The sequence below is a fragment of the Neomonachus schauinslandi genome, chromosome 10, assembly GCF_002201575.2.
Source record: "Neomonachus schauinslandi chromosome 10, ASM220157v2, whole genome shotgun sequence".
NCBI classification, from domain to species: domain Eukaryota; kingdom Metazoa; phylum Chordata; class Mammalia; order Carnivora; family Phocidae; genus Neomonachus; species Neomonachus schauinslandi.
In genome coordinates, this window is record NC_058412.1 from 97,061,855 (window position 1) to 97,086,810 (window position 24,956).

Here is a 24,956-nt window from a genome sequence, read left to right on the forward strand (position 1 = left end):
TCCTAGAAGGTAAAGAATTGCCAGGAACCACACAGCCAGAGTCAGAAGCCATGGACACTTTGTTCCATGGCCCTGCTCGTCAGAGGCCAAAACACTAGCCTTGCAACATGATAATTTATACTTGTTGTGGCCTTTTAGTTCACTTTCTACTTGTATGCCTGTCTACATCCATCTTTTCCCAAGAAACTCTTAGACCATAATATAGACCTTAGGTTTCCAGTAACATTTTGGTCAACCTGAGATAAATAAAGAATTATTATTTCATATTATACTTATCCATTGATACAAGAAAAATAATTGGGATGTATGCCTTCTATGTAACACTTGAAGAAATACAAGAAAAATAATTGGGATACATGCCTTCTATGTAACACTTGAAGAAAAAATCCAATATATTCCTAATAAGTCATATGTGATATAATAATGACATGATTTTAATATAGTTCAGATTTTATTTCAACTATTTCTAAATTCAACTAGAAATAAAAATCTTCAGAAAAATGGTTTAATACTGGCTTTCTCTTTTATGCTAAAACAGGAGATCATATTTCGAGGAGATCTCCTATAACATTACTTTCCTATTAGGTTATCAGCCTAAATGGCGCTATTTTACTGGATTTCATTTGTACCACAGATCCTGCTGGGAAAGCATAAAACTGGACTCATTTAGGAAGAGGCAATGTGGCTCTATGAGAAAAGCTGCCATATGTGAAACCTCACTTTATGCCTGTTGAAATTTTTGTATTTCAGATGTCCCAGGGATATGTCCATTGTGCTATTGTATAATTTTATCAGCATGAACTGCTGAATATTTTCTCTTCTTTTCAAAACCCGTATTTTGGTAGAGCTAACTTCAAAACTTAATGTTGCAACATCTGTGCCCATACACCTGGGAGCCATAGAAGATGTATCCTGAAGATTATCTACATTTTCTAATCTTATAGAATGCTACAAAATGAGAGAAAAAGGTTATGCAATTTTTTCCTGGTCTGAAATTTTTTGAAAGCAACCACTTTCTGTCTCCTTGGATTCTCAAAATAAAAGAGAACCAATATTTTTAAAGCTATAAAGAATATCCCTACAAATGTAATAGAATATTCATTTGTTTTTGTTTGCAGATAAGAATAATTTTTCAGATGTTTGTGCAACTTTCCATTAAAAGACATTGAATATACACAAAACCCAGAGCTATATTCTCAAAATGCTTTCAAACAAGATTCTAATAGCTCCATGAGCCTAAAGAAAGCAAAAAAAAAAAAAAAAAAAAAAAAAAGTCCTTATTTGATTTATTTAGTACTTTTATTCCATGGATCTGCCAATAGATCAATGGTATCTTCTTTTAAAAATAGAAATTATGGTTGGATCAGCACTTCCCAAATAGAAGATTGACATCTTGACAAAGAAAAAGGAGTTTCTGAAGAGAGAGAATTGCCTCCCACTTCACCTTTCATTAATTGTTCTGTCTTTATAGAAAAGAACATACATATCAAAACCACCTGCAGGATTCGGTGTTGAAAAGGAAATGTGCAGAACAATTTTTTTTGTTGTTGAAGGAAAAAGTGGAAAATATGAAGTTTTGATGGATTCAAAATAGTTAGGAAGGACCACAAATGGACTTGAGCAAGTCCACATGTGGATTCTCTCGACTTGGTTGTCAATTTATTGAAGTGTGAGGAATACTAAACACTGAGTGCTTTCTATGTGGCAGGTACTGTGATTTCTGTACATGTGTCAACTCATTAAAGTTTCTCCACAACTGTATGTGACAGGTCATTTTGTCATCACCATCTTACAGAGGAGGACATTGAGGCATTGAAAGTTGAAAGAACTTGCCCACAGCCACTCAGCATGTCAATGTGGGGAAGAGCTACTCCACAGTGTTCTGACTCTACATCACCCCACTCTCCTCCGGCGACTTCCTTTATGTGTCACAGGCTAGCTATTCACTCTTACTTTGAAGCAAAGAATAAGATGATAAGGGGATGCTTAAGTTATTTCAAATTTAAACAGGAATATGCAAGGCAGGGACAAGTTAAGTATCTGCCAGAAAGAAGGGGAGGGAAAATTTTGTTAATTCAAAGCCACACGCATTATTACTCTCCTGCAGTGAAAAGTCACATTTGAAAAAAGAAATCCAACTTCAAAGTTGCTACAAGCAAGTAGCCGACTTTGACTTCACTTCTTTCTCACGAGCCATTCTGCCATGTGCTATAGAGGATTGGCATCCCTGCAAGGGAGAGGGATGTGGGTATTTAATTCCTCAGTAATTAGAGGAGGGCTAGATGCTGGAGAACTACTGGAAGAAGGGACACCAAGTCAGTGAGTGCGGAATGCCAGCTTTTCCCTTGTAGGTCAAGTCAAAAAGAAGAAAATGTACCCATTGTTTGATGTTCCTCATTTGCATGTCTTGAGGCACAATATACAAAGTAAATAATTTCTGCTATAGAGAAAGTAAACAGGCAGGCAAGACATTGTGTGTTTTACGTGTTAGAAGTACAACTGAAGAGAGCAATGCCATGTATCTGTGTCTGAAGTCAGGGTCCTATCAATTCTCTGTTACATCATCAGACATAAAATACTCCAGATATGCCATTTACTTGACTTGCCGGGAACATGGTATCATGAGCCTGAACTAGGATTTGCAGGGAAATGGAGAAAAGGCTATTAGAAACAGAGAGATGGAAGAATATTGTGTTCTAAATGCAATGGAAATCTTAAAAAAGATGTTGAAATCACTAACATGGCTTAGTAATTAAACTGTGTCAATGCCCTGGCCAAGAAGAATTTGTAATTTGGAAGCTGTAGTTACTATTGACCTGATTTTACTATTGAGATCATGTCTGCTTTTAATTTGGAAACAAAATTGATCACTGTGTTCCATAAACAAGGCCTGTCAAGTTATTACTTTGCAACTGCTTTGCAAACACATACTTATTTAAGAGCAGCATGATTTATGATATAGTATACCAGACAAATGATTTCATTTTTTATTTCATATTGAGCTTCTTTTAAGAGATTGTTTTATATTTTAAAATGGAACTCATCAAGTTCTTCAATAAATATTAAATTTCTTTGATAATAGGTTTTTAATATAGATATTTTAAAAGGATGCCTGTCTTTACTCCAATATATTGGCTTGATGCCCCAAATACTTCTTTAAAATTTACGAAGTGTTCGTTCCTCCTATGTCTTCAGAAATCATTATAATGCTCACTTATTTTTTTTAACAGTATTCAATATTACTGCATCCTAATATTAGTGGACAAAGCATGCAATTTAGAAGGTTCATGTAATGTGTATATTTTACATAAATTGCTTCCTTAATCAATACCATATGAAGGACGACAGAAGGAAATCCATACAGAAAGTCTTTGTGTTTTAAAGCCATCTCAGACTTTCTAAGACTCTTATCCGTCTAGATCCATCTAGTCCATAATTTCAATTCCTTATAGGCTTTCTCAATACTAGAATTTTTGTATTTCATGATTTTTAAATTAAATTAAGTTAAATTGAAACAAATAATAAAAAACATCTTCAAACTCCTTGAAAGGGCAAAAATTACAAGTATCTTCTTTTGCTACTTCTAGATTTTGTTCTACTCTCACAAGTAGGTTCAGGATGAAAGAAATGCTCATTTTCCCTCTTTACAGACTGCTATTGCAGGAGGGTAACTGATGGTTGCATTCTAGGTGGGAATCCCAGGAAACTCTTTATTCTTTTTTTTTTTTTTTTTAAAGATTTTATTTATTTATTTGAGAGAGAGAGAATGAGAGACAGAGAGCATGAGAGGGAGGAAGGTCAGAGGGAGAAGCAGACTCCCTGCTGAGCAGGGAGCCCGATGTGGGACTCGATCCCAGGACTCCAGGATCATGACCTGAGCCGAAGGCAGTCGCTTAACCAACTGAGCCACCCAGGCGCCCGGAAACTCTTTATTCTTGATGGGTTAATTTAAGAGCAGTCCTACCTTTTTCACCTTCTTTGTCTTCTTGGTTATCTGTTAGCGGGATCAATTCTGGTTGCTCCACAGTCGTGTCATCTTCCTGGTTTGGTGAGAGCTCTAAATAGAATGAGACAGAAGGAGACTCAGGTATGTTTTCATCGGAATCATTGAGAAAACAAAGTGACTAAAGCAGAGAAAGTTAAAGTTCCTTTCTTTTTCCCCTCCGAGAGTTTTAAGAGGCACACAGAGCAGAACACTATTGCCATGCTCTGGTAATTAGTGCCTAAAACACACACGCACACTACTCACAAACACCAGGATAAACAAAAATCATGGTTCACAGTTTCATCTCATTCTCGGATAACAAGGCATTCTGGTTTCAATACCTTCTGTTTCCATATATGAGCTCTGGGAGTCTGCCTCAATTTTTATTTCATTCTTCGTTGAATCATGCTCTTGTCCTGTTAAGAACAGTGGTTGAAAAATAAAAGAAATGAGACATGCATGATCGTAGGTTTATCCCTGGTTTGGAAAAGCAAAACATTCAGAAACCGTGTTTCGATCCTGCATGGAGAGGTAGAGAACGGTTTCGAACCAAAGTGTGCAACTTTGCAAGTCATCAAATTTATGTCAATTATTTTATGAGAAATAGCCAGGTAATTAGGCAAAAACCTCTTCTTTGGACTGACTGGTGTAATTGGTGTTTAGCTTATCAATGCACTGAACGTCGATGGACACAACCTGGAAGTTTTGAAATTTTAAGTAATTCCTGGGTTGTATGGGTTATCTACACTTAATTTTCCTTTAAGATGTATAAATTTCCTGTACTGAGGATTCCTAGAAAATTAAAACCCTAGTATTCTCATTCTCCCATTAAAAGAGCATGAACAACTTAAGTAATGTGAGCACGTAGGGATTGGGTCACCTAACAGCTCAACCATTCTGTTAAGACACCTACTAAATATAGCAAAGATCAGGAGAGAATTCAGCCAATTCTTGATTACTCCAAGGCTGATTATCTAGTAATGGTTTCTCTTCCACACCCCCTGGCTTCTCCCCCTCCCCTCCCCTGTAGAGTTTTGAATATTTAAGTACTCATTAAGAGAGGAAATAGAAATCTGTCCATTTGCCTCATTTTAATGAAAGGTTTTATGCTGAGAATATGCTTTTTTTAATGCTGAGAATATTTAACTGTTAAACTAAAAAAAAAAAAAAAATCCAGAGCTAGAGTTGGTTATTGGCATGAAGGGGATACAGAGGGGCTTGGACTCTGCTGTGGTAGACTGCATTATTGTTTCAACTGGTCCCTACTTCTTCCTGCAAGAGGATTCAACTCCATGTCTGTGACCATGTGACCTGCAGTGGCCCCTGTGGGACAAGTGTTTGTTCCCACCCCACTGACACCAGGCCTATTAGTGTGACTTGGTTTACAAAATGGCACATTTGGGCAGAAGCTTTAAGATCCATTGCATGTGTCCTCCATCTTTCTTGCTCCTAAGTGAGTGTGCTCCTTCAGTCTGCATCCTGGAATGAAAGCATGTGGAGCAGAACCAAGCAGAGACAAAACACACCTTTGTTGTAAGCCAATGGAACTTTTAGGATTATTTGTTACTTCAGCAAAGCTAACTCGTACAACCCTTTATCTTTACAGTTTCCTCTTTCATGCAACTATCCTTAAGCTGCCCACTCTATGGCTTCCCCTTGGTTCATTCTCTGCTAGCATGACCCCCCCCCCAAAGTTTTTTGACATCATTCCTCTTGAGCTCAATTTTAATCAAAAGGATCCAATAAAATAATTACAATGGAGGCATATTTATCTGTCTGATCATTGAAGTGAAACTTCTCAAGCTGTCTTTGATGACTCTCTGTCATCACTTCTAAAATTCAATTAAGTGCCATGTCTTGATGATTCTGCAAAATGTTTCTCTTTTCCCACACTTCATTTCCCCTTCCCCTTTCCTCATTTAAGGATATATTGTCTTTCTCTTGGATCTGTCATTTTTTTCTCCTGTAGTGTATCCTGTGAATTGCTAGCTGAAATACCTTTTAAAACATGGATTTGATCAAGATGTTTCCCCTGCCGATAAACCCCATTCACCTCCATTCCACTCTGGTGCTACTTAAACTATGGTCTGTGGGTAAGCAACACTGGAATTTCAAAAATATAGGAATTCAGGCCTCATCTCAGACCTAGAGTCAGATTCTGCATTTTAACAAGATTTCTAGGTGATCTGTATGTGCATTAAAGCTTGAGAAGCACTGGCCTAGGATATATGTGTATCTGCAAATTATTTATCCTATAAAAAATGCCAGACTTGGCCCAGACACTTCACATACATTATCTCTAATTACCACATTAGCTCTGAAATTAAGTATTGTGATACCCACTCTGCTTTCAAAATGTTCAACTACAAATCCTTTCTTCCTTTTTGTTTTGCTTGGAAATGTCTTTAGTTTGCCTTTTAGTTTTTAAATTGAAGTATATCTTGCTATAGTAAAACACACAAGTCGTAAGTATATAGCTTGAAGACTTTTGACATGCACATACATGTGTCTCCCTGTGCGATCACCACCCAGAACAAGAACATTTCTAGCACCAGTGGCTCTCCCTTTTGGTACCAATGGACACCCTACAACAGGTGAAAGGTAATAGTTTTGTCTGTTCTTGAAATTCATAAAAACAGAACATACACTATATGCTCTCTTGTAGCTTGCTTTCTCACATGTCCTCTGTGAGATTAATCCCAGTTGTTGTATATGTCAAGTGTTTATTCTTTTTTGTGGATGTATACTATTCCACTATCCAAATATATTATGTCCTATGGATGTTGAATTGTTTTCAGTTTGGGGCTATTATAAAGAACACTGCTAAAAACATTCTTGTGCGTGTCTTTTGGTGGATATATGTATTCATATCACTTGGGTATAAACTCAGGAGTGATATTGCCAAGTAATAGGTAACACATAACTTTGGCTTTACTAAATCCTGAAAAACAGCATTTGGAAGAGTGTGTTCCACTTTATACTCCCACCAGAAATGTATGAGAATTCCATGTGTGCCCTTTATCCTTCAGACAATGTCATGATACTATTAGTCACAATATTCTTTAATATGGAGAAGAAAGCTGTGCAAAATCTTTCCCCCAAAACCCATTTTTTTTTCACCTTTGGGTACCATATAAAGTGATAATGCCACACACTATTGGTCACCTACTTGACACTGTATTATGTGCTACTAAATGACAGATACATCAGGTGCTGGGAATAGATCTTAAATAAAATAGATACAATACTTGTCCTCAAAATGCATCGTTGAAAGGAAAAAGGCACTAAATGTGCATAAAGTTCTTTCTAGTAAGATGTGAAACAGAGTTCCAAATTTATGAAAAAACTCACTTTTAGCAGATTTTTAGACCACATGAAACTGCGAGGGATAACAAGTATACTGGACAACAAAATCAACACTGAAGCACTCTTAAACAGACTAAATGAAACAAGAAGCAATTTGATAAGGATAAATGTTAAATTCTAAAATCAAGTTTCAACTTCAAGGAATGAGATGGGAGGAAATCAATCCTATTTCTGGTAAAACTAGAGCTACAGGTTTTGTATTCCATGTTTACCCTAGATAAATACTGGATGGATATCAGAATAGTTGGATGGAGAGAAGGATTATAGCACGTGGAAAGTGAAGGGGAGGGATGCCTGGATGGCTCAGCCAGTTAAGCATCTGCCTTCAGCTCAGGTCATGATCCCAGGTCCTGGGATCGAGTCCCACATTGGGCTCCTTGCTTAGCGGGGAGCCTGCTTCTCCCTCTGCCTGCTGCTGCCCCTGCTTGTGCTTTCTCTCTCTCTCTCTCTCTGAAAAATAAATAAATAAAATCTTAAAAAAAAAAAGAAAGAAAATGAAGGGGATTTCTCCATTTATTTCCTGGCAAACATCTTGCCTAGATAGCTCTTTCTAGCTATCCAAACAAACAGGAGACTTAAAACTGAAACATAATAAAAGAGGGGAATTATAGTAAGGGAAAAATATTTTCGTAAAAAAAAATATATTCAGAAAAACATAAAACACAGATAGCATTTTTGGGTTTGCAATGAACTCTAAGAACGGATAAATAAGGAAATGAAAAGATGGATTAAATGAAGAAGAAATTGTCTGAGACAATCAGAAAAATCTACAAGCCTAAAAACACGACAACATGAACATCAGCAAAGGATGTCATAAAAGAGAATGAACATTATTCATAAATTAATGTTTTAGAAATCAAACTTTTGAATTAAAATTCACTAAGAAGGCAAAAGTTAGGGAGCAAAATGAAACACAAAAAGATAATAGATACAGAGGACAGAAAATGCAATAGAATTTCTAATTTAAGGATTAGAGGAAGTCTAAGCAGCTGTATTTTTTTGTGATAGCAACCATTAAAAACATTATGAGATTTTCAAAGATTGTAGAACATAGAATATGATTTCATTTTTTGTAACTATGTATTCATCTGCATTTTATATTTTACAACAAATGCATATTATATAATTTAATAATTATAATGAAACAATTTAGAAAATAGAGAAAAATGCTTTCAGTGATATCATAGAAGAAAAATTTGTAACTAAAAGGTGTTTGAGTCTAGCCAAATCGTTACTTTTGCTCAATGTCTACTCTATTTGAACTCTAAAAAAACACTTGAGAAATTCAGCTGTTGAGTACCTCTTTCTTCTTGAATGTTCCTCTTTTTGTTTTTTGGTCAAATCACCTACCTTTCTGTTCTATGTCCCAACCTACTCACCATTTTCTAAACACATTACTTTATTTCTTGTCTTTGTGTCCATTTAACACATGTTCTCACTGGTTGAAATACCCCATTTTCCCCCTTTCTCTCTGGTAAAATTCTCCTCATCTTTCAAAACTAAGTCATCAATTTACCTTTCTTTGTAACATCCTCTGAATCACTAGGCAGGATCAATCATTTTCATGTTTTTGCTTATTGAGTTCCTTTGCTCATTTATCTATTTATTATTCATCTTATTACACTGTATTATAGTTGTATCTGTTTGTCTCTCTTACCAGGCTATGAGCATTGTGAACATAAAAACTGTGCTTTATTCATATTTCCCCTCCCAGTACCTACTAATAAGGATTGATCAATAAATATCTATTTAATTGGCTGTCCATTATAGTACTCATCTATGTCTGCAAATAGTAATTAGGGACCATAACTTACTTTCTATTGCATCCTTTAGCAACACAATAAGTGCCTCAGGCTGCTAAGCACTCCGTATACTATATTTATTGGAAAGAACCCTGAAAGAACTTGAAGTTTTAGGCAAATCACAACCTCTTTGGGCTTCAGGTTCATTATCTATCTATTTTTAAGGCTGGAGAACTAGATAATATCTTAGATTCCCTCTGTCTTGGGCATTATATGAGGATCTGTCTCCTGGTAAAGCTTCTAGTCACCGCTGATGTTTGTTTATTGGGTGGATGATATTGAGAGAGGACATTCACTGTCTGAATGAGCCCCATTCTCTATCGCTGTTGAGATAGGGAACCAACCACCACACCTATTCCTGGATTCCTGCTTGGACCCTTGACTTGTCATTTGCAATCGGGCTTTGTCTGCCAAAATGAAGGCAAGAGTAGAGCATTCAGAGAACAGAAGCAGCCACTCTGTATTCCTGTGTGTCCCCAGTCCCAGTGCACCATTTGATAAATCTTCAGAGGAATTTAATCAGGGATAGGAAGACCACAATTCAACAGGGCCTGGGGCCCCTGCTGATAAGGGGGGGACTGCCTGAGGTGGCAGCCTAAGGCTCTTGATGAATACTAGGGATTTCTCTTTGACTAAGAAGGCCCTGGCACTTCACTTTGAGGATGAGAGGCATTGCAAAGTTCTTGGGGAGTATTTCACCCCCCTTGCCTTTTCACTTCTTCCCCCTTTTGATCTGTTTCAACCTGTGTGCTTTACATATTTTGACAGTCTTTTCTTGAAATAGAAATACATATATTTTCTTCTTTCTAATTTTTCTGAAATAAAGTCAGTAAAAAATGGGGAAAGAAATGAGGTGCACAGCTTTGAAATCCAACAGTAATCATATTTGCTCATTCCTGAGCCAAGCCAGGACTAGGCATATTACACAAAGAGGAAGTACTTGTGTGAGCTCCTTGCCCTGCACCCAGACCTGCTGTGTGTTAATGATGACTCCAGGGGTCTCCAGGCCTTCTGCCTTCCTCTATAGTGCACTCAGACATTCCATTTGCTTTCTTGACCCCATAGGGGCAAGCTTTATGTTTGCCTCTCCACATTCAGTCTAGTTGAATTCCACCCACTGTCCTCTGCCTTAATCCCTCCTGGCAGAGGAAACAAAGGAACATAAAGGGTCCCACAGTTTGTATAAATATTTTTATACAGTGAACTCAATCATCCATGCTAATGGGAGGGGACTATTAGAACAGATAATCCAAAAATCCATTCACTTTTCTTTAGAAATAGATCACGTGATTATTTCTTGGAGCCCTGGTAATTAAGTTTGGCTCAAGCTAATGCTTTAAATAATTTGCATAAAAATTGGTCTGGGGCCATCAGTCTGGAACTAAACATTTCTAGAGGATAAACCTAAATGCACTCTGTAAATGGACTGGTTTTGAACAATAGTAACAAAAGTATAGTTTTATTGTTTGCAGATTATTATATGCTCAAATCTTCATAAGAACAAAGACTTTGTTTCTTCGATGCTTGTCTTAAAGACAATGGAAAATTGTGTCCTTTTGTTAAACCTGAAACTTGATTGCTGCTAATATTCAAAATTTTACATGTTTACCATGTCTAAAAATAACCTCAGTTTAAGAGCAAAAATTAAACCTAGATTAGTGTGAATTTGATTATCTTCTAGATACCCTTCATTTTTTTTCCTCAGGCCAAAAAACTTACTACCTAATATAAATTATTTCTAAAATTATTTTTTCTTGCAGTTACAAAAGAATTGTAGTTTCCTTCTAGAAACACTGAAAAATACATATAAGTATTCAGAATTATGAGTAATTTTATAACTATAATTCATAGCTATAATAATTTTATAACTGTCACGTTAATATTGTAAAGTGCTATCTTTCTTTTGTGTGTGTATATATGTATGTAGATATACATCTGTATATGCATACATGTGTGTACACATGCATGTAGATATATCTTTGTATATGCATATGTATCTGTATATATATGTTTGTGAGTCTTTGTGTATGTGGCTCAATACACATAAACACACACAGAAATATATAAATATATCCTAGGATCAAAATGAATTTACACTTTGATTCTTACTTTTTTAGTTCTTATTTTTATAAGCATCTTACACTGTCATTAAAATTTCTTCAGAAGTTTTATTTTTAAAAGATGCAATATATTCCATGTTATGGACAAAATTTTGGATGTCTCCTTTCTTTTCCCCTATTAAACACAGTATTGCAATGAAGATTTTTGTCAATACATGTCTCCCTACTCTTGGTGGGTGTTACTTTAAGACAAATTCCTAGAGCATAATTCTAGGACAAAAGTATGAACTCTTTACTTTTTATTAGATTTTGTCGAAATTGCTGATGAGGAGGTTATGTCTTTCAGTCTACCACCAATGGTATGTGAGCATGATTGGATACCCTATTCCCAGCAATTCTGGGCATTATCAATCCTACTTAAACTTATCTGATATTCAAAAGGAGAAGACACTGGAATCATGTTTTTTTGCATTTCTTAAAAGATTTTATTTATTTGAGAGAGAGGGAACACAAGCAGGGGGAGTGGCAGTTAGAGGGAGAAGCAGGCTCCCCGCTGAGCAAGGAACCCAATGCAGAATTTGATCCCAGGACCCTGGGATCATGACCTGAGCTGAAGGCAGGCAATTAATCGACTGAGCCACCCAGGCGTCCCAATTCATCTTTTGTAAATTATAATTGAGTCCTTTGTCCATTTTTCAATTGTTTTTTTATTTTTTATTTTTTAAAAGATTTTATTAATTTATTTGACAGAGAGAGATAGCGAGAGCAGGAACACAAGCAGGGGGAGTGGGAGAGGGAGAAGTAGGCTTCCCGCCGAGCAGGGAGCCCGATGCGGGGCTCGATCCCAGGACCCTGGGATGATGGCCTCAGCCGAAGGCAGACACTTAATGACTGGGCCACCCAGACACCCCCTTTTTTTTCTTATTGATTTATGAGGTCTTTTTTTTCTGATTCTTTATCATTTAGTTTGAGGGTACTTTTCCTGGGAGTTTTTCTTTAGAATTTGATTATAATCTTTATCATGTCAAAATGTATATATTCAGATTTAGCCATTTCTCTCTTTTATGACATATTTTGACACATGCACACACATTTTGCAGATATATATATATGTATGCCTTTTTATAACATATGTATACAATCATGTGTTTATGCGGTTTTATTTACAATTCTCAAAGCAGTTCTTATTTCAAAATAAAAAAAAAAAATCGCAGTTTTGTTCTTTTAGCCTGGTATTTTTAGTTTCATTTTTACATTCCATCTTTGCTCCTCCTGTAATTTAAGCTGGTATAAGGAATGAGGTTGGGATTCAGATTATTTTTCCAAATGGCCAACCAATTGTCTTAATGCCATTTGTGGAGTCATCTGTCTTTGAAATGTCAGCCTGAAGATGTGCTAAAAACCCAGATCTACTCTGGTCCATTTCTAAACTCTTTATTCTGTTTTATTGATTGACTTGCCTATTCCTATAGTAGGACTACACTATTAATCACATTTTTCAAAGATTCCATATTATTTTTAGTCTATTTATTCTATCATCAATTGAAAATATACCTGTGAATTCCCCATTGCATTTCCAATTGGAATTTATTCATACTGTATCATCTGGCACATAAAAAACCATCATTATTATATTAAATCAGGGATTTAAATTTTTATTGATATAAAACGAGCAATTCTTTCTTGCTTGAGACTTTTTGCTAGAATTCTAACTGGATAGATCCTTAAGTAGTTTTTCATATTTTCTTTTGATGCTCATTTTCCAAATATACCTTTCCTGACTTTATATTTTTTTATTTTTATTTATTTGTTTGCTTGTTTATTTTAAAGATTTTATTTATTTATTTGACAGAGCGCACAAGCAGGGGGAGCAGCAGTGGGAGAGGGAGAAGCAGGCTTCCTGCTGAGCAGGTAGCCCGATGCAGGACTCGATGCCAGGACCCTGGGATCATGACCTGAGCCAAAGGCAGACGCCTAACTGACTGAGCCACCCAGGCACCCCCTGACTTTATATTTTTCAAAAATTTTAAAAAAGATTTTATTTATTTATTTGAGAGAGAGAGTGACTAATCAAGAGAGAGAGAACATAAGCCAGGAGGGAGAGGCAGAGGGAGAGAGAGAAGCAGACTCCCTGCTGAGCAGGGAGCCCGATGCAGGTTTTGATCCCAGGACCCCGAGATCATGACCTGAGCTAAAGGCAGATGCTTAACCAACTGAGCCACCCAGGCGCCCCTATTTTTTTTTAAATTAATTCAACCCAACTGACTTTTACACTTAATAAATTAACCTAATTACATTTCCTGTCATAACCACTTGCCCGTGTTTGTTATCTTATTTGATATATTGTGCTTTTTTTACATTGCTATTTATTTATTTATTTATTTTTAAAGATTTTATTTATTTATTTGAGAGAGAGAATGAGATAGAGAGCATGAGAGGGGGGAGGGTCAGAGAGAGAGGCAGACTCCCTGCTGAGCAGGGAGCCCGATGCGGGACTCGATCCCGGGACTCCAGGATCATGACCTGAGCCGAAGGCAGTCGCTTAACCAACTGAGCCACCCAGGCGCCCATGCTGTTTATTTTTTTTATTTGCATTATTGAATATACTCATGTGTGGTATGAAACATACCAGGAAATTGAGAGAGTAAGATCTCTTCCTTTAATTCTATTGTGATTTAATTCTATTTGTGATTATCACCAATTTTTTTCAAAGGTATTCTTAACCCTAACTCATATTGTCAGAATCTATAGCACAGCAGGATTTTCAGTTTTTGACTACCTTTACTGAAATCAGCATTTTGTGCAACTCTCCCTTCTCCCCACCATAATCTTTGCTTTATAAACTCTGACATTGATACTTCCTTCCTTTTCTCTCACTCCTTTTCTCCCTTTCTTCCTTCCTCTTTTAACTATTCTCTAAAAATGCAACAAAATATAGGAAAGTACACAAACAATACAGAGAGTTCAGTTAAATAACCAAAAGCAATTAGAAAAACTACATATCCTTATAGTTCAGAAACTAGATATCCATTCAGTCCAGAAGCCCAGCTCATGGGCCAATCAGAACATCATCCCTAATCACCAAAATTTAATCAGCACCTTAACTCAGAGTAATCACTACCTAGATTTTCTTTATCATTATCCCAACTCAGTCATTTCTTTCTAAATAGTATCATTATCTTTTTCTGCTTTTTGAACTTGATATAAATGAGACTGTAATTTTAGTTTGTAGTTTCCAATGAGACTTCTGCTTCCTCTCCATATCTATTCCTCTGTATGTACCTTGTCTTTTCCCTCTGATTGTTTTTGAAATTTTTCTGTTTATCACTGGTGTTGAGCAAGTTGATAATGATGTGCTTAGTTATAATTTCATTTATGTTTCTTGTGCTTTGGGTCATAGAACTTCTTGTATATATGGGTTCACAGTTTTCATCAAAGTTATTTTTACTTCAAATATTTTTTCTGTCTTGCCTTCCCATGCGTTGCTTTCAGAGATTTCAATTTATGTATACTGGACTTTGAATTACCTTTAAAGTTCTTCCATAGCTCACTGATGATCTTTTCATTGTTTTCAATCATTTATTCTCTCTGTGTTTCAATTTGGATGGTTTCTATTGCTACATCTTCAAATTCACCAATCTTTTCTTCTGCAGTGACTAATCTGCCATTATGCCCAATCTGCCATTATGCCCATCAAGTGTAATTTTCATCTCAGAATTCCGTTTTTCACCTCTAGAAATTCAATTTGGGTCATTTTATATCTTTAATGTCTCTAATTAAAATGGACAATCTCTCTTTTAGCTTTCAGAAAATATGGAATAAAATTATAACTTTTAATATGGCCTTTCATATTAATTACACTATCTGTACCATTTCTGAATTGATTTATATTAACTGATTTCTATTCTCTTATAGGTCATAGTTTCCTGCTTCTTGTCAAGAATTGGTATCATCAGTATTCATTTAGACTTACTGAATAATTACCATTTATCTTGCTTTTAATTCTTTTCCTTCATCTTTGTCCTTCTATCTGGGATCAATACCCTCCTACCTGAAGAACACCAAAATTCTCTGTTGGTGAACTTTTCTTTTCTTTTTCTTGGCCAGAAATATCCTTGATTAACTTATTCTTAAAACACACATTTTCCTTGAGTTTAGAATTCTTGGTTGGCAGCTATTCTGCTGTATTGTCTTATTATTTCCATTGTATATGTTAAAAGTCAGCTATCAGTCTGTTTGTTTAAAAATTGCTTTTTAGATGTTCTGTTTATCTTTGATTTTCAGCAGTTGTACAATGATGGGCCTACTTGTGCATTTATTTTGTTGGAGTTCAAAGGGCTTTTGGAACACGTGGGCTGATATCCTTCATCAATGTAGGACATTTCTCAGCATAATTTCCTGAAATACTGTTTTTGCCCAATTCCCTCTCTCCTTTCTGTCTGGGACTCCAATTACATTTGTGATAGACTTTATAAATTTTATCCTCTATATTTGTTCCCTTTCTTTAGTGTTTGCCATCCTTTTTTTTTTTTCTCTACTATTTTTATTTTGGATATGTTCTTACGACCTAACTTCTAGTGCACAAATTCTCTTTCATCTGTTTCTTTTTTTTTTTTTTTTAAAGATTTTATTTATTTATTTGACAGAGAGAGAGACAGCGAGAGAGGGAACACAAGCAGGGGGAGTGGGAGAGGGAGAAGCAGGCTTCCCGCAGAGCAGGGAGCCCGATGCGGGGCTCGATCCCAGGACTCTGGGATCATGACCTGAGCTGAAGGCAGACGCTTAATGACTGAGCCACCCAGGCACCCCCATCTGTTTCTATTATGCAGTCAAACTATGAATCTATTCACTGAATTCTTCATTTCAGTTATGGCATCTTTCACTTCTAGATTTTCTTTTCTTTTTTTTTTAAGATTTTATTTATTTATTTGAGAGAAAGAGAGACAGCATGAGCGTGTGCGGAGGGGCAGAGGGAGAGGGAGAAGCAGACTCTCTGCTGAGCAGGGAGCCCGATGCAGGGCTCGATCCCAGGACCCTGAGATCATGACCTGAGCCAAAGGCAGACACTTACCTGACTGAGCCACCCAGGAGCCCCTTTCTTTTCTTTTTTCTTTTGTGTTATTTTGTTTTGAATTTCTAGTTCTCAGCTAAATTTTTCAATCTTGTCTTTATCCCCCTATAACAGTCAGCAAAATTATTTTATACTTTATGTTTATAACTCTAATATTTTCAGCCCAAATGGCCTGTTTCTCTTGACTATTTTTTATGTTACCTTGTTTCATTTTTTCTGGCTCTTTTTCTGTATGTGTGTTGGACATGCTGGAAATTAAGTTTAAAAACTCATTTTTGTAAATGGTTTGAAACCTACAACACTCTTTTTTAATCTAGTAAATGTTTTATATTTGTTTTTCTCAGGTGCCAGTAGGGACTAGCAATCTGGGTTGATCTTAATTTAATTTGAGGATTGAGATGATTCAGAGCTGGGCAGCAGTCTTTCAGAAAACTGGTTCATTCTTTCTGGTAGGATGCATATCTTTAAGGTTTCGACACAAAAAGCAGGGGGTTTACCATGGTCACTTGCCCTTTTCAGCAATGGGACTCTGAATACCTTTTGTAGACTTAACAAATGACTTAAGATAAAAACAACTTCAAGTTCTGAATTTACATCTCTGGATATCTATTTTCTCCCAGAACCTAGCCTGACAATTCTTCACTATCTTGTTAGCTCTCTGATGCCTTTAAACAGACTCTATAACTTTTTGTTTTTGTTTTTGGTGTAGTTTTTCTAGTTATCTTCAAGGAGAGTAATGGTCTAAGTTATTTAGACTTTCATTCCTGAAAGAAGTGTCTCCTTTTTCTTTCTCATTTTAAAACAACATATACTATAATTTTGAGAGATAAAAGGAAACATTTAATTAAGATATTCTGATACAAATTTTGAAGCAATTATTTCAACATTTTCATACATTTAATGAGTCTCTTATCACATACTACTTTCCAAGTGTTTCTTTCTCAGTCTTGGCTTTTTCCTTCCTTTCTATATTTATTGTTTTTGCACAGGATTTCTGTTAGTTTATTCAGGAGGGATACTTGAGTGGCATATTTTCTTAATCTATATATCCCTGAGAAAATACTACTCCTGACTTCATGCATGAGTAATAACTTCACTAAATATAGAAAATGTGTCCTTTAGAGCAATGGAAATGTTACTCCATTTCATCTAGTATTTAGAATTGTGGAAGAAGAAAGCAAGCTAAGGCTAATCTGATTTTGGTGATTTTGTTTGTAACCTGATTTTGATTGTAACCTGATTTTGATTTTCCTATATGCTTTATAAGCCTTTCTTTATCAGTGATCTTCAGAAATTCTATGAGGCTTTGTAGATTTCTGTTCCTATTTGAGTTTTCAATGCCTTTGTCTATAAATACGTGTACTCTTGTGTTTTGGGTGGAGGAATTGGTTTACATTAGGAAAACTATTTTTCTGTTATTTTTCTAAAGATTGTTTCATTTCTGTTTGTTCTAGTCTCTCTTCTTGGTATTCCCAGGATATGTAGATTTAATCACCTAGATCTATTGTCTATATGTGTCACATTTCTTTCATGGTTATCATATCTTCATTTCTGTAGTTGCAAACCCAATGCTTGTAGGGTTTAGGCAGGTAACAAAAATAAATAAAGTCAGCCTGGTACAAGAAGAGCAGGTGATGAGGATTGTGGAGAAAAAAATTTCCCTTTTAAACTTGGCAGCTACCAATCACTTGATATTCATAGTTAATAAAATATTACCAGATTCCATTTTTTCCCAGAAAAACTAAAATCTATTTTTTTAAATGTAATGTTTCTCAGCAGAAAAAATAAATGAAAAAAGACCTCACAACTTACCATTAGGATGATCTTGGTCACACACAGAATGATCTGTCACTTCATTGTCTTTTGTAATATGGTCATCCTTTGCAGAATCTGCCACAACAAATAAGAAAAACGTCTAGTCAGCATTTTTAACTGGGAAACAGAGCAGCTTCCAGCACTGTCATGATATATCTATCTTTGGAGCATGGAATTTATTATTTTTAAAAAATACCCTTAGAATACTTAAATATTTTCATCAATAAATAAGTTATTCCTAAAGTACTGCAGAAGAGGTCTTGTACAAAGTTTATCCTCCTTAGAGGATAGAAATTTGTTTGGGTCATCTTTTTGCAACAAAGAAGAAAATATAAGCAGACTTTATGCATTAGTGAAAGTCTTTGGAGAATTGTGCAAAAGGATATGAAAGGAAGGCAAAATAGAGGAGATTAAAGGAATATCAATTTTAATGTTCTTAATGCTTCCATTACTGCAATTGTTCATATATGGGAGCCTTGAGTCCTGGAAAAAGCCAGATGTAGAGCTTTGAAGTCCAGTTGTAATTAAGTTCATCATCCTGAGGAACACTACAAATAGAACAATAGCAAAGGGGGATGCAAATATTCTGTTCTGTGCAATTTCATCTTCTCCCTCGTATAGCATATTTAAATGTGAAATCAGCATAAGTTCATGTTTTTTTGTTATACAATATACTTGCAGGAAATAACATAGCCAAATAGGTTTCAGTGACTATGGACTCTTACAAGACTACACAGGATTTCTTGTTGGATGTTTGAGGCCTCTCTGTAGGCTCTTTAGAAAGCCATCGGAAAAAGCATGTGGGTGGGTCAGTGTGAAGACAGAAAATGGGCCTTTCATTCATTCCAAAAGCATTTATTAAGGGCCAACTCTATGCCAGACACTTATTGAGGCTGGGGAGTCAATAGTAATTGACTCTGCCCTCACAGAGGTTACAATCTAGGGGATATTTTTCTTTTCTTTTCTTTTCTTTTCTTTTTTTTAAGATTTTATTTATTTATTTGACACAGAGAGAGAGAGATAGCAAGAGCAGGAACACAAGCAGGGGGAGTGGGAGAGGGAGAAGCAGGCTTCCAGCTGAGCAGGGAGCCCGATGTGGGACTCGATCCCAGGACTCTGGGATCGTGACCTGAGCTGAAGGCAGAGGAAGGCAGAAGCTTAACCACTGAGCCACCAGGCGCCCCTAGGGGATATTTTTCATGCAGCTAAGAGAGTGGTAATCTGAAGATATCTAAAAGCCATGAGGTAATCTTGTATGCATATGGCCATGGAGCAAACTGGAGATGGCAGACTGAGACTCCTATTACTTACGAATGGGTTCTCTACTGAGTTCACGTGCCTCCATTGAGTTGTAACTCCGAACAGAACTGAATCAGACAGAGTCTCAAATCATTCTTTCTTTCTTTGTTTCCTTATTCCTTTTCCCTCTCTCCCTCCCCACATTAGGAGATCATTTTAAACAACGCAGTTTGGAACATTATGAGAAAGTTTGTTTCTTGAACATGCCACAAGGAACATTTGATGGACAAGTGAGAAACCTGGGTAGTTAACATATGATTCAAATTTAATAACCAGTGAAGCAAGTATACACCCAAAGTGTATGATTTTAATTAACTGCAAATAATTCCCCCAAGGCAAATGTTTAATTATCTGCACAGCTTCTTATTTCTTTCTGAGACTGACAATAAGTTTCAAAGTCCAAATTTGGAAGCAAAACTGAGCATAGACACATTTTCCAAACTGTTCTCTCACTCTAGTCAAATTGTTTTAAACCGATTCCCATTAAAACATGCCTTTTTAACTTTGGCTCTAACATGTGGATTTAAAAAAAAAATCCTTGAATACTTCTTTCCACATTAACACTGAAAGTGAACAATGATTTTAAAAAGGTACTATATGAATCAGGCTCAATTTTAATTTTGAAAATTTTACTTATTTATAGAAAATGGCATCATTGAAATGTAGGCTTGGGCAATACTCATTTCTCCCAACATTAATGTTTTAAGATTATCCAAGATTTTGCATGTAGTTAAAATGTGTTCATTTACACTCAACAACAATACATTATGCTTTATAATTTACATAAACATTATGTTTCATGCATCAAATATTACATAAGAAATGTCTTTCAAGAAGCGATTTACATTGAGTTTATGGGTTTATGGTCTAATGAGTCACATAAGATGGGTGAAAGTATTTGAAAAATTAATCTCTGGACTGTCACCAAAATCTGTCTCTCTAGAAAATTAATTGACCCTTCAATTTCAATTTCCTTGGAGAGTTGTTTTAACATTGCTAAGGTGACTTCTGATCTTATGTGCTCTAATCTATACATAATATGTTTCATTGAATCTAAGACACCATCAATTGTTATTTTCACTATTATTTTGTGTAGGTAGGAAGAAAACATGCTACCAAAGGAACTGTAACACATTATTAATTTAAGAATGTGTCCTAATTTTAGAAAGAAAATCTACAAAAGACTATATATCCTAGAAATATAATGTTTGAGTATATGCATGTGGACACAAGTACTTATCTTTATGTATGGCAAGGATTTCCTATCAACCTGACCCATCACCAAACCCACAAGTTACTTTTGTTTTGTATTTGAAATGGTCCCACCTCCACATACAGCAACAAAGCAGGATAAAAGCTATGAGCTCATGACAGCATCCACGCATGACCATGCGGCTATGAGATTGTTTCCACTGAAGTTTCTCTTTTCAAAGGGCTCTTTGAATCCCTAGTCGCATGAATTTTGGCAAGACTGGATATGGTCCTGAATGTTTTAAACCATAGATCCTATTGTGTTAGACTTAGTTGCGGGTTTGAAATGACAGTGGAGCTTTTCTGACTAGGAGGTGATGAAAGCTGCACTGTATATGTATATAAAATCATTATTCACAATAAGAAAGGAAACATATCGAGTATATATGGTCACTAAGAGAGCTTATTATTTCTATGTAAGTTCTATAAACTACTGTGAAAAATGGAGTTGTATATACTAAATTCTTGCAGCACCCTTGGATTTGTATTTTATTTAATCCTAAAAATTATCATTTGGTAATGTTCAAAAAATGTAGAGGAGTTATCACCTAATTCTGAGATTTGGTCAATGTTATTTTAATAGCAGAGAATTGGAATTAAATTTATATGTAGATTGTGACTTTCAAAATCTTTAAGGTCAATGTTCTATTAGAAAATTTTTTCAAATGCAAATATTAAGTAGAATGTTTGAGCCAAAGTTCTAAAGACAGATTATCTTTTAAGATTAACAAGAATAAAAAAGAAATACTTTCCTATATTAAAAAAACTTCCTCATTTAGAAAGTTGAAAAAGGTTTAAAAGAATAGTTAAAATAGATTAAAATTTTAAAAAACATAAAACAGAAATTCTAAAAAGCAGGGCATTTTTAATATAGATTGAAGATGTGATGGTAAGTGATGAAACTATTGCATTTTTAATAAACATCTAAACTGTAAATCGAAATAGGTGCTATCTCTTTCGAAAATGCCTCCTTACAACAAAAGTTCTTAACCCCTAAATATACTCTCAAGGTATAAATCAATATGTAAAAGGTGTACATATATTGTCATGTTCACTTTTCTAGGAGGTAGCTTCCGTCATATTTTCACAGGGACCCATGACCCTGACAAGATTAAAGATAACTAGAGAAATTTTTATCTTAATGCCAGTGACACTGCCATTTTACAAAAGGTTTTTAGGATTATAATTGAGAATCAGCTATAGAATTTGATGCCCACTCCATGAACTCATCAATGACTGCACTTCTTGAATTCTTAAGGTAGATTTGACTTGAAGGAAGAGCCAAAAACATATACAGATGTGTTTAATAAATGAAGAGGACAATCCAGCTGGTAAACAACATTTTGCACCAAAATTTGAAATGACTATGAAGTATAAAACTGAATGGATGATTAACTGTCTTTGAAAACATTTTCAAGTCAGGAGATGTACAAAATCCACCTAGTAAGAAAGGTAATCCCTGACTACTGTTTAGAGTTGCGGTAGGAGGTCATTTTGGTGTAAAAGTTTCAAGGGGTCTGAACAAAATAAATGTTATGCCTGAAATACTTGCTCTGTAGCGTGTAAACTGATTTGATTATACCAAGCAAAACATTTATCCTGGCCTGCTCATTTGAATCGCTGGTTTATTATGTGAAGCAATTAGAATAAAGTAGTTTTTCCTCCATCTGAACAGTGTGTTTATCCACAATAAACTAGCGTCTCCACAGCCGATTATGGTCTCATTGAAGCTTTGCAATGACTATTCCTTTATATAGGAGAAAATGTATACTGCAATACATTCCCAGAGCATTCAGATGGCAGTGATCTCAGCTATGCTCCGTCCCAGTGCAGCTGGACATACAAGGCTGGTCTATATTTACCTGAAAAGTAACCAGGTCTGTAGGACAGGACATCGCCCTGAGTATTGGGAGGCCAGACTGAGCTATGGTCATTTGTCTTCATTATGCAATCATTAACCCCCATTAAAAGGGGGCCAATCATTCCCAGAGTTATGGAATGTGAGTATTAACAGTCTCTGAGGCAGGGCTGGGAAAACTACCACCATGTACCACTAACTTTGTTTCTATTAGAAAACATATGCCAGATTCCAAACAGTAACTTGTATAAACCAGCTAATTCCTATAGTGCAGGTATTATTTTTCTGCGGGTTGTTGTTGAAAATACAAGCAAATAAGAGGATCAGTCATGACGGATGGACACTGGCTTGGGGTTGTGATTCTAGATTTACAACGACAAGCTTCATAATTCTAGGAAAACCCATTCACCTTACATGATCTCGGTTTCTACACCTAGGAATTGAAGGTGTTGAGCCAGATAATCTAAGTACCTTTCAAGGCTAATCTGCTGATTTGTTCAAATTACTCTTTGTTCTGACAACACCTCTCTATAAACGTTCAGGCTTCCCTCATTATCTGCCTACCTGAGCTGGACTCTTCTCACTCTGAGATTTTTACTGTCTATTCATAAAATAAAGGTTAACTGTGGGGGAAGTGACGTCGGTGCCACACTGGCCATCGTTAACTCTGTGACCCGATGAGGAATCATCACAATGTCTAATAGAACAGCTGGATATGAGGCCAGGCTGGACCATGATGGAAAAAGAAATGCTTAATTACCCTTTTCCATCAAGTTAATTTTTCCCCCTTGGCAATGTAAACAAAGGCAAATCTGCTCTTGTTTCCAGTTGTCTGTGACCTGCTATCCTTGACCTCCATCCTTCTGATTCCTTTCTGATCTTGCCTCCCTCTCTCTTGCTAAACCTTGCACAGCAGGATTTCTTGACATCCTTTTTTTTTTTTTTTAAATCTGACCAAACCACAGGCATGAAAAGTAGCTATGGTTCTAGGTGGACTGACTTAGAATTCTATTAAAATGTTTGTCTATAAATCAGGGAGTGTTTTATTTATGCTTTGTAATTCAATCTGATAATGAAAAGTCGTTGAGGGGACATTCCCTGTAGGAGAAATGATGAGGGCTTTCTGGACCCTACTCTGGGCAGAATCACAGCCTGGCCACTACTTCTCAGTTACTTTATTTTGTGGAGAAGTTGAGGCAGTAGACACAGTCTATCTCCAGATTCATAAATGCTTCAACTTCTGGGCACACGTTCATTTTAGCCAGATGCTTGGAGAGTGCCTGGGATGCCAGGGACCCAACACTGCTGAGAGCCAGAGGGATTTCCTATATTCCTGTGGACTGAGTCAAAACTCACCCTGTTGGAACAGTCTTTTTTCCAGTCTTGTTTCCCAAGTGATGTAAAGGGACATGTTTAGAGACTAAGATAAGCATTTGGACCTTTTGTGGGAGTTACCCATTTTATGTGAACTTCAAAGACCTGGATGATTTCTCCTTAGCACCTATTTGCTCCTCATATCTAGAAGGATCCACAAACCCATCCAAATGAAAATGGATGTGCTTACTTTTTTCAGTTTTTTTTTTTTATTCAATGTTCCGCTGTGCTATTGAGTACAGTTCTATAATATGAATGGCTGCAGAGTGGTTCACTTTGTGGATCTGCCACAAGCTATTTTACCATTGCATCTATTATTGGACGTTCAAATTAATCCAATTTCCTACCATTGTAAATAATCCTATGTTGTTGTGATACTGGGTGTCCCAATGCTGGATTCACTCCACTCTTCTTTCTCTTACCTCTTCCCAGCCCGCTCCCACCTCTGAGGTATAGAGAGTTTGGATCTTTCTATAGAGGGACTTGTAGTAGACAATGCCCCACCAATATCCCACTGGGCTACTCCTGAGATCGCAGCAGATGGTTCCAGGAGATGGGTTCCTTTCTGAGACTCTGACTGAGGGCATTTTTCCTTGGATGAACCAGAAGTACCCAGCAGCTAATGCCCAACTAGAAACTCCCCAAAGGATTTAGGAGATACAATCTGTTTCCTCACCTCTTTGGGAGACAATTCTGAATGTGCTCTATACTTCTTAGAGAAATAGAGCCCCAGGTCCCCTTGTCTGAGAATTTTGCTTTTGGAGACTCCAGAGACAGCCAAGCTAGTCACTAACCTGTCTTCTACTACTCAGCAGCAAAAATGTGAATGTTTACCTCATTTTGATTTACAGCCCTCTTGTGCCGTGCTGCCTTTAATTAAGGAATGTCAGGGAAAGTGCCTACCACCTGATTAGGTAAAGTTGGGAAAAGAGGTTGCTATGTTTGGCACCATATAATCCTAAAAGCTGGGCCACAGATGACTGATGAGGGATTGGCTCTGGGCAGTCATCTGTGGGTTGGCCAACAGACCTTAGGGTGTCCTGATAGGACAACTCCACCTATGAGGAGAGAATTA

At 36.3% G+C, this 24,956-nt stretch overlaps 1 protein-coding gene across 1 annotated transcript in view; it reads right to left on the reverse strand.

The window, feature by feature from the left end:
* MACROD2 (mono-ADP ribosylhydrolase 2) overlaps positions 1-24,956 on the reverse strand; it is a 2,055,604-nt gene that overhangs the window by 52,682 nt on the left and 1,977,966 nt on the right. Inside the window, exons 13-15 of the mRNA XM_021700726.1 lie at positions 18,097-18,174; positions 4,327-4,401; positions 3,965-4,057 (exon numbers count right to left, since the gene is read on the reverse strand). Of these exons, the coding sequence (XP_021556401.1) occupies positions 3,965-4,057; positions 4,327-4,401; positions 18,097-18,174 (246 nt within the window). The remainder of the gene's footprint in view (positions 1-3,964; positions 4,058-4,326; positions 4,402-18,096; positions 18,175-24,956) is intronic.